This window comes from Paramormyrops kingsleyae, chromosome 3 (genome assembly GCF_048594095.1).
Source record: "Paramormyrops kingsleyae isolate MSU_618 chromosome 3, PKINGS_0.4, whole genome shotgun sequence".
In the NCBI taxonomy this organism is placed as follows: domain Eukaryota; kingdom Metazoa; phylum Chordata; class Actinopteri; order Osteoglossiformes; family Mormyridae; genus Paramormyrops; species Paramormyrops kingsleyae.
The window spans coordinates 22,168,479-22,179,597 of record NC_132799.1 but is presented as its reverse complement, the minus strand read 5'-3'; the positions used below and the strand labels follow the sequence as shown (position 1 = coordinate 22,179,597).

At 41.8% G+C, this 11,119-nt stretch overlaps 1 protein-coding gene across 3 annotated transcripts in view; it reads left to right on the top strand.

Moving 5' to 3' along the window:
* LOC111860125 (protein kinase C theta type-like) overlaps nt 1-11,119 on the top strand; it is a 31,451-nt gene that overhangs the window by 4,210 nt on the left and 16,122 nt on the right. For all 3 annotated transcript variants that reach the window (XM_023843490.2, XM_072709856.1, XM_023843491.2), the window contains 6 exons: nt 4,437-4,571; nt 5,269-5,468; nt 5,704-5,764; nt 9,862-10,027; nt 10,479-10,510; nt 10,594-10,679. In XM_023843490.2, coding sequence (XP_023699258.1) covers nt 4,454-4,571; nt 5,269-5,468; nt 5,704-5,764; nt 9,862-10,027; nt 10,479-10,510; nt 10,594-10,679 — 663 coding nt within the window. In that variant the 5' untranslated portion in view covers nt 4,437-4,453. The remainder of the gene's footprint in view (nt 1-4,436; nt 4,572-5,268; nt 5,469-5,703; nt 5,765-9,861; nt 10,028-10,478; nt 10,511-10,593; nt 10,680-11,119) is intronic.

The following is an 11,119-nucleotide window of genomic DNA, read 5'->3' as shown; positions in this document are numbered from 1 at the left end:
GATGGCAGCAGCAGTTAGGGTAGTGCATAGCATAGTGATGCAGTGGTTAGCACTGTTGCCTCACACTTCTGGGACCAGAGTTTGAGTCTCTGTCTGGGCTACATGTGTGTGGAGTTTGCATGTTCTCCCCATGTTGTTGTGGGGTATCCTCTGGGTAGTCGGGTTTCCCCCTACAGTCCAAAGACATGCTGAGGCTGTCTTGGAGTTACTAAATTGCCCATATGTGTGCATGAATGGTGTGTGAGTGTGCCCTGCGATGGGCTAGCCCCCCGTCCAGGGTTGTTCCCTGCCTCGTGCCCGTAGTTTCTGGGATAGGCTCTAGACCCCCTGTGACCCAGAAGTTTGGAAAATGGATGGCAGCAGCATTTCAAGCTTCCTGGTGTGGTCCAATACACCCCTCTGGGATAATGGAAGGTGAAGTTATAACTCCATGCTACAAAACCAATGTAATGCACACAAACAAACATTACAATAAGACAAGCCGCATACCTCTGCTAGAAGAAAGCACGAAAGTAGTGAGGAATGCCACAAATCTGAAGGCTGCAGCTATAAAACTACACCAAACAAAAGAAAAGTAAATCCAACAGTAGAAATGATTAAGAAACCACAACCCCCTAATTAAGACCTACCATATTAAACGAAAGCCATGCCAACAGAAGAGAAAAGGAGAAGACACACAACCACTGCCATCAGTCCCAATCATTCAACCACAGCTTTTCTCTGCCTAAATAGCACTGGCAATTACCGGAGGACCAATCCCACTACCGGACCAAAATAAAGATGTCACTGACATTTCTACCGGACTACAACCTACCACCAGGATTTTCATCGTCGACCGGACGATGAACTACCAAAGGTTATAGACACCTTCATCCCTAAACCCAACATGCCATTTCTTGGAGATCCTGCTGCCCCTCATGCAGTATCCCCTGCAGACTGTGGAAGACAATATGGGTTAGAATGTTGGCCGGCAGTGGGATGTGCTGTTCTTCATACCTCCTTAGATAGACTTGTCAAAGTAGTCACCTCCTGTTCTTCACCTCCTTGACCCAAAAATATCTGGGTAGTGGGGGCACACAACAAAGGAGGTGATGGTGAACAACCCATGGTAGGCAATGGCACCGTAGCAGAGACTGCCGTGTTGCTACCAGGTCCAGCGGGCACCAGGACACAGAGCTCATCACTAGAATCGTTCCCTTGCAAACTCACCCTAGTTTGAGCTGGGGATGAAGGACTAGCTGCAGGCTCCGTGCCGAGATGAGATTTTAACATGGTACGATAAACCCGTTTCACTTTGTCCAGAGCATCAACTAGCGCAATGGTATAGACCACACCCCCTGGCTTAGGGACCTGCAACACTTTGTGCAACACTGAGTTCCACAGATCTTGAATCTTATTATGACCCCTAACACCATGATCATGAACATACACCAGCTGACCTTCCTGCAAAGGCAAACCCCACACCCGATGCGCATGATGCCGCTGCCGTTGATCAGCAGCCACAGCCAGGCGCTCTTTAGCTCCCTCAAACACCAGGTGGAGTCGGGTTTGATGCTCCGATATCCAGTCACTTACCGTACTCGGTACTGGATCTGCTACCCGTCCCAACAGAAAATCCACAGGTAGCTTAGGATCTTGACTAAACATAAGAAAATACGGTGATTCACCCATGGACTGATGTGGGGCGGTATTATATCAGAACACCACCTGGGGAAGGCACGCAGTCCAATCCCTCTTCCGAGAGACTGGAAGTGCAGGCAAGAGATTATGCAACGTCCTATTGAACCGCTTGCACTGACCATTCCCAGCTGGATGGTAAGGAGTAGTTCGGGACTTGGCCACATCATACAGCAAACAAAGCTCTCTGATCAGAGCACTCTCAAAGTTACGACCCTGGTCAGAATGGAGACAACCTGGGACCTCAAACTTATAGAACCATTCAACAACAAGAACTTGAGCCACTGTTATGGCACGCTGGTCCCTGGTAGTAATGGCCAGAGTATATTTGCTAAAGACATCTGTCATCACCAAAACATTTTCAATGCCATTACGAGTAGGCTCTAATACCATAAAGTCCAAAGCCGAAATTTCATTAGGTCGAGAAGCCAAAAGGTGGCCCATAAAACTATGAGCCACAGGCTGTGTGTCCTTACTAACTTGACAACGTCCGCACTCCTGGCACCAATGTTTAATGTGTGCAAACATACCAGGCTAGTAACATCGCTGCTGTACCAACCAGCTTGTCCTGTCAATTCCCTGATGCCCGTGGTTCTGGTGAAGCTGCGCCATCACCACTGGCCTCAATAAGGCAGGCAGGACTAACTGTAAAACCTCCTCCCCCCCATCAGGGCAGAAGACCTGATGATGTAGTACACCATCTTTGACCACCAAATAGTCCCACTGGTGTAACAATACCAAAGCATTAGAGGACAACTGCCAACGTTCTGCTGCAGTTGGCAAAAATCTCCCGAATATCAGCATCAGCTTTCTGCAGACTGCAATTCCAGAGGAGAATGATTAGGGAAAACATTAATAGATGCCTGTGCTACCTGTATAGGACCTTGGTCCATGTCAGCCTGTTGCAAAAGCAAGGGAAAAGGGATTCCAGGCACCCCCACTGGACCTGAGCCGGAAGCCAAGTATTGCCGTGACAAAGCATCTGCGTTCTGGTTGCTCTTGCCAGACCTATACTTAATCTCATAATCAAAGGCTGCCAGCTGGGCTGCCCACCATTGTTCTGTGGCCCCCAACTTAGCAGTGGATAAATGACGTGTTTAGGGATAATAACCCTCACAAACACACTTCTGACCTAACAAGTACTCACTGAATTTTTCAGGCATGGCCCACTTGAGAAGCCAACAGGTGGCCCATAAAACTAATTTCAGACAAATTTTCTCTGGATCCTTTCTTTCCTCAATGAGCCGATGTTTAATTTCCTCCCTTGCTTCTCCTTCTAAATGATCAAACAGAAAAAATGCCTGATCAGCTGGGGAAAGGTAACAGACCCTCATACAGGCTTGCACTTCATCCTCCCACTCATCCAGACTCAACCCAACCCAGTAATAATAGGACACTTCCTATTCCTAGGGATAAAAACGAGTCTCTCAGTTGATACATTAGCAAAAGATGACACCGGTATGGACTGGGACGCTGTGGCTTGGCCTAAAGCCCCTGCCTGCTGCCTCAGCAAGCAGTCATTATCAGCTTGAAGCTGGGCAACCCTCTTTCAAAGTTGCTGCATTTCCTCATCCATGTTCACTACAATGACCCACACCCAACCAGAAGTCAAATACAGAGTTCCAAATACAACTATTTCCTAGGACTTAACCCGGATCCCAAAACGAAGGCTGTTGCTGTTTTGCCCCACATCAATCTAAAGCAACTAATTACAAAAATGAAACACTACAGGAACACTAACAATATATATACATAAAATAAATCCACATCTTACCATGTTTTACTGCGCATCCTGCCGACTGCGGCAGATTGTGTCAAAGCAACAAGGAGAAGGAGGGCGCTATGTTTCTCTCTCCCCCCCGCCCACAAATAGCCCGAATATGCCACCCCAGAGGCCGGTTAGAATAACCCCCCGGGGGCAACATGACTACGTCCAGTTGATCACCCACACAAGTTCAATGCACTAAGCAGCAGTGCCACCTCAGTACTAAGTTCTGCTTCTTGTAGGTCCTCAAATTAGTTGGATACGCAACTCTCTCCCACACTATTCATAAGGGGGGGAGAAAGGGTACGAATTTCAGGGGCCCGGAAACTTGGAGGGGTGCATTGGTTAGAATTTTTTATTCCTCCTTAGGTTCATATGTATTTTCACTTGAACAGCCTGCTTCCAGTTAAAGGTTTTGAAACATTCTCAGAACTTTGTATCAGACAGAAAGTTGCCAGCAAAGCATTGCAATGTAGCTATACATAGGTTCTGTACCCATGGCTGCTAATGTAGTGAGCTTGTCTGAACAGGGGCCATTTCTTTGAGTAACAGCAGGGAGGAGCATGAATATGCCGAAGAGCATAATACTGCTGATATCGGAGCACATGTAACTGGCACACATAGTTATGCAAACAAATATAAATAACATACTTTTCCAATGATCATGCAGACTAAGAAATATGCATCCTCATTTTTCTGGAAAAAGGCATTGGCAATGAAATCAAGTAGCTTGTTTTTTAGGAACCTGATAACCGCCTAGTGTCTAAAGATCTGCTGTATTTTTATTAATGTAGTATTATCTTGTTTTTAAATAATTTATCAAGTATATTTTGTACCCCTTTTTGTCTACATTTTGAAATGTTACAAATTTCCTATAAATTCATTTTCATCAATATTCACAAGTACATCTGCTGAAACAGCTAACACTTGAGAGTTCTTTTCAGGTTTATTTTTAATATTGTGCATATGATGCCTGCTGTACTCACCCCTCCAGCCAGTGAACAAGACACTATGACAGCTGTTCTGAAGATTGGTTTCTCCTGCTTCAAGATGGACCCAGGCCTGGCATACCATGAGGAGGTCCTAAGTCCATACTGTGCTGTGTACATGAAGGAGGTTGTGGAGACAGGTGTGCAGAGTGCCTGCCCCTTACTCTTAAAGATGCTTAGGCATGTCCAGGCCATTGCGCCAATCCTCCATCAAATTTAACATTTCCATATAAAGCACAGATCAGTCCTGACACTTGATTTGCCTGACACTGAAAAAGCAGTCTATAGAATCATGAATAAAATAGAATAGAATTTATCCATGTGGGAAAATTCTCTTTTTGCTTACTCCATCTTGCTTGCTTTCCCTGAGACACAGAGACACGTACACAGGTGAGGGCAAGGTTGTGGGTGGAGGGGTGGCACTATACAAGGTCAGCCAGTGTGCAATGCTCCTGTAGCAGGAGCAACAGCATGTTACTAAAATCCATGAAAAAAAATTTTGGAAACATGTCTACTAGTGTGTGGTTCAGGTTATGCTACATAATGAACATAATCCTTGCAGTTCTTCCAGTGAGAGGTACGGTATAAGGTGAAGCAGAGGACTTCATATACATAATGCTTCTGCAGCAGTCTTCAGCAGCAGATCTAACTGATTCTGACAGATTTTTTTAAAGAAAGCTTCCTACAGAGATGGATTTAAAAATGCAATTAAATGGATCTGTAACATTTTCAGCTCAAATTTAGACATCAAAAGGCAGAAAGGAAAATATGAATGTTATCTGAGATTACTATTGTCTAATATCCCAGTTGTCTGCATGTTGCCCCTTTGCTCGGCAGAGAAGGGACAGGTTTATAAGCAGGTGAAGCCCACTATGTACCCACCCTGGTGCTCCACATTTGACGCCCACCTCCAAAAAGACCACATGATGCATGTGGTAATAAAGGACAAGACAGCTGAGCTTAAGAGTGAGGCAACTGTGGATCTGGACCAGCTGGCCGCACACTGCAAGAAGGAAAATAGCAGGCTGGAGATCTGGGTGAGTGTGGATGGAAGCCATGACTGAGCCCTATATGAGTATGTGAAGGATTGGTCCTGTCTGTTTGTTGAATGGTCCTTTCTGGAAATATAGAGGAATGTGCATGAAAGTCTCAGTGAGTGTGTAAAGGTCAGACTGGTTTTTTGGGTGAGTTTAGGGATGATAGGAGCTGGATGGGTTTGTGTACTGGGACAGGCTACGAACAGGCCATTAACATTTCCTGTCTCAAAACCAGGTGGAGACAAAACCAATAGGGAGATTGCAAATGGAGGCCACCTACCTATTGGAGAACAGTGGTGAGTCTAGATGATAAGATACTCTTAATAGCATAAGAACATGTCATAGTGTCATAAACTGTTGACTTCTTCTGTTCTTATTAACTGTTCTTCTTTTTCCACTTATTATTATTATTAGTAGTATTTTATGTTGGCTTGAAAAGGCTAACACATTGTTCTTTGTTTTTTCTCCACCCCAATTTTCTAAATTGTTTTTGGAGTACAGCCATCAAACTTTCCACATTTCTTCACCCTATAGCCATGAATTTGGGGGGGGGGGAATCTGGGCTTTTATAAACTCTCGCACCCTCCATCATTTTGGGAGGTCCCATCAAACACCCCCTTTTTTCCCATTGACTTATACAGGGAGGATATTTAAATTGCTGCCCCTCTCACATCTTTTAAGCTAAATCCACCAAACTTGAGTCTCACAGTCATGAGGTGACACTGAAGCAACTGGCAAAATTTGGTGGATGTCCACGATCCAGGATCCTCTCCTGCATCCAATCAAATTTCATCCAATCAGAAAACAGATATATCAAAAATCTATCAACTATGTCAACATTTTCGGGTCAATTATGCCATCTGCAATCCTAGAAGCACTTGCTGCTGCCATTGTCACACTTCTGATGGCTGAATCCCAAAACTTTGGACAGTTGGTGAACGGGTGACTTTGGTACAAGGTTCTAAAAAGTGTAGAAAGTGTAAAAAGTCTCCAACAGACAATAAAAATTCACTCACTGATCTTAATGGGAAAATTTAAACTGCTCCCATTGTTACACTTTTGATGGCAGGGTTCCCAAACTTTGCAAACCTGGTCAATTGGTGACTGGGGTACAAGGTTCGGAAAAGTGAGTGGCGCCTCCAACAGCCAATCAGAATTCACTCATTGACATTAATGCGAAAATTTAAACTGCTGCCAGTGTCACACAAATTTTCCACAATTGGTCATTGGGTGTCTGTGCCTAAAGGTTTAGAAAAGTGGGTGGAGCCTCCCACGGCCAATCAGATTTCACCCATTGAGTTACATTTAAACTGCTGCCATCCTCATACTTCAATTTACCTAACTGGCTTCTTCAAGTTTGCTCACAGACCTCACTTTCTAGTTATTATTATTCTTTATTCATTATTATTATGGAATAATTGTCATATTATAAACCCATTTTTTATCTTTAAACACGGAAACACAGAAAATAAATGCTTTTCATTTTAATATTTTTTTAATCTATCCATCTCTTTACTTATCAGAGGCTGGAGATTCTCTCAGGCAGCATATAGCACACTCAGCTTAAGTTGAATTTAAATTGAATTTGGGCCTATCCAAAAAAGCAACATTTATCTCCAAATACTGCACATATTTCATTAATGGTCAAAGCATGTCATTATTACCTTTGCACTACGGTAGATAATTATTTGTCAGCTCTAGTAAAAAAGTCAAAGTATCTTTCATAATCAACTTCAGATTTATTTATCTGACACCTGTCCTTCATATTGAAGTGAAATACTATTCTTGTGCAAATGAAACAGTAACAAATAAAATATAAATATTGGGACATACTGTATAGACATATAAATGTAACATTTAAACACATTGTCATTAAGACATAGACAAACAAAATGTAGTTAACCCCCTGAATGGTGGGGAAAGATTGTGGTAATTTGGCATGGAATTGGGAGTAGAATGTGTAACAAATAAATAGATTTATTTCAAAGTTATGAGACACGAATTATTAATCCTTTTAACAGACCCAGTCTTTAGACTGGGAGGGGCCAGACCATCTTGGGGAAAAAAATCTGTTTTTAAGCCTCGCTTTGGCTTTGAGGCCACAGAACCTACCGGACAGCAGTGGCACAAACACGTTGTGAGAGAAGTGTGGTGAAACCAGTGGCCTTCTGGATGCAGCCTTCATTGTAAAATCCAGAAAAGAAGGCAGAGTGGTCCTAACAATCTTCTCTGCAATTTTAATGACTTAATGATGTTGCCAGGCTCAAGCTCAACAGTAATGTATCATAAATAAATGAAGCTACTGCAGATTGCTCTTGGACAGCTATACGGTAAATATTATTTTTAATTACACCATCCATTAAATTGGGTAGCCTTAGCAATTTTAAAACTTTTCACCTATGATCATAACGTGAAAGAGATATTAAACAAAGCATTAGGTTTGTTTGGTATAATACATTATTACTATACCCATACAGACAAGTTTTTTAAAAGAACAAATGATTCTGATACGTTTTACCCAACTCATATAAACTCTTTATATGACACTCAAAATAAATGTACAATTCATAACTTAATGAGTCATTAGTCATTAGACGTATTTTCATTGATGCAAAGTACATATGCAAATAACATAAGTTTTACGCTGATGTTCAATGCATATTACATGAATGTTTTGTATAAAATTAAACAAATGTTCAGTATTTGTTTTTATGCATAATTCTTTGAATGAACTCAGTTGAATCATAGACAATGTTTCCACACAACTAGAATTTGAAAAGGAAACACATCCTTTTTCAGTTTATGCATTCACTTTCGGTTCTGATAACATAACATGAATGTTCTCATGTCTATTTAAAACAACTGAATGTGGAGAGATTATACATGTCTTTCACATGAATAATATAAAAGCAGCATAAATACGAAAAACACTGCACCGAACATATAAATAACATCATGCATCATCAAATATACACACGTGGACAAAATTGTTGGTATCCTTCGGTCAATGAAAGAAAAACTCACAATGGTCAGAGAAATAACTTTAATCTGACAAAAGTAACAATAAATAAAAATTCTATGAAATTTAACCAATGAAATTTCAACCAAACAAATGCAAGACCCATGACCTGCGACTGAGACCAAGCTTTCTGACACTGGCCAGCATATTTCTCTCTAGAATCCCTTGATAGTCTTGAGATTTCATTGTACCCTGCACAGATTCAAGACACCCTGTGCCAGATGCAGCAAAGCAGCCCCAGGACATAACAGAGCCTCCTCCATGTTTCACACTAGGGACAGTGTTCTTTTCTTGATATGCTTCATTTTTCCGTCTGTGAACATAGAGCTGATGTGCCTTGGCAAAAAGTTCCATTTTTGTCTCATCTGTCCATAGGACATTCTCCCAGAAGCTTTGTGGCTTGTCAACATAGTTTGACAAATTCCAGTTTGGCTTTTTTAGGATTTGTTTTCAACAATGGTGTCCTCCTTGGTTGTCTCCCATGAAGTCCACTTTGGCTCAAACAACGACGGATGGTGCGATCTGACACTGATGTTCCTTGAGCTTGAAGTTCACCTTGGATCTCTTTAGAAGTTTTTCTGGGCTCTTTTGTTACCATTCGTATTATCCGTCTCTTTGATTTGTCATCAATTTTCCTCCTGCGGCCACGTCCAGGGAGGTTGGCTACAGTCCCATGGATCATAAATTTCTGAATAGTATGTGCAACTGTAGTCACAGGAACATCAAGCTGCTTCGAGATGGCCTTATAGCCTTTACCTTTAACATGCTTGTCGATAATTTTCTTTCTAATCTCCTGAAACAACTCTTTCCTTCGCATCCTCTGGTCCATGTTGAGTGTGGTACACACCATGTCACCAAATAACACAGTGACTACCTGGAGCCCTATATATAGGCCCACTGACTGATTACAAGATTGTAGACACTGTGATGCTAATTAGTGGACACACCATGAATTAACATGTCCCTTTGGTCACATTATTTTCAGTATTTTCTAGGGGTACCATCATTTTTGTCCAGGCCTGTTTCATGAGTTTATTTTTTTAAATAATTCTGTTGGAGCATGGTTGAAAAGCAATATCTGACTTTCATTGGTTAAATTTCATAGAATTTTTATTTATTATTACTTTTGTCAGATTAAAGTTATTTCTGTGACCATTGTGAATTTTTCTTTCTTTGACCGAAGGGTACCAACAATTTTGTCCACGTGTGTAATTGGAAAAAGAAAAATGCTTGATAGCCTGATATGAACAATGTGGTTTTCTTCATATGGGTATGCACAGTACACCTCAGTCTTTTAGTGCCTAACTTTCAGATACTAACTGTACTGCATTATGATGTCAAGGAGTTTGATGAAGCTTAATGTGTGCTGAACAGATGCAAAAGGCAAGGGAAAAGGTGATGCTGGTGAGGGCCTCTTCACCCTGCATCAGCGCCGTGGGGCCATAAAGCAAGCCAAGATTCATGTGGTGAAGTGCCATGAGTTCACAGCCACCTTTTTTCCCCAGCCCACCTTTTGCTCCGTCTGCAAAGAGTTTGTCTGGTAGGTCTGTCAGCTGGCTGTTTGGATGCATCAGCATTTGGATCTTCCCAGCCTTACTACTGCTTCACCGCTACTGTAATGTGATTACTATATCTCTATGTGACCTGTGTTTGCTATTCCACAGTCTCTGGTGTATCTCAGATGGGCAGTTTGGTTTTGAAGCATTTTTTTCTACGGTTATATCACAGTCTGGTTGTCATAGCTGTGTTAGTATAATACTCCTGTTAAATACCTACCAAATAGCTAACCTTAACCGTAACTGTGGCTGCTGTGGACTTATATAATTGTGGCTAACAGTAGCGTGTGTTTGTAATTAGTGGATGGATTCTGGCAGTATTGATGTTTTCTTTTTTTTTGTTGTGTATTTTTAGTGTGTGTAATACTAGTACAAGTAGTGCTCCTTGTAGACTCCTGCTTACATTCCCTGACCAGAATGTTCTTTCTCTTTCAGGGGACTAAATAAACAAGGCTACCAATGCAGACGTAAGTACCTCCAAACTTAAACCTAAGCCATTTCTCATTTCTACATTCAGCATTTATCTGACGCCTGTCCTTGAATTTCCCAGAATGCAACGCAGCCATCCACAAGAAATGCGTTGACAAAGTGATTGCCAAATGTACTGGGTCAGCCATCAACAGTAAAGAGACCCAGGTAAGAAGAAATGCTGAGTCACTGACCTGTCTCAGAGAGCAAGAACATATGAGAGTTACAGTTTCTACAGTGTTCGTGGCACCTTTGTTTGATTGTACCTTTTAATTGAAGGCCACACATTGTTATTTGTTCCTACGGTTGAAACTAATCCATCTAAGGCTAAAGAAGTTTTAGGAATGTTCTTCATTCACTCAATGTGTATTTTATTTGATTGCATCCTTGTTTGTGGTATTTTCTGTTTGTAGAAGGTCTCTTACCTCACTTGATGATGTAAAACATCCATTTGTTTGGAGAAGTGTGGTAGTTTGTAGGCTACCCTTTTCCACCAAGACTCCTTGGTGGCTCACAGAAATGGTTTTGTTGATATCATGTCTGATATATTTATAGTCAATGTTGCTTATGTCTTAATAGTAGTATGGATATTCCCGGTTCTGTTGGGA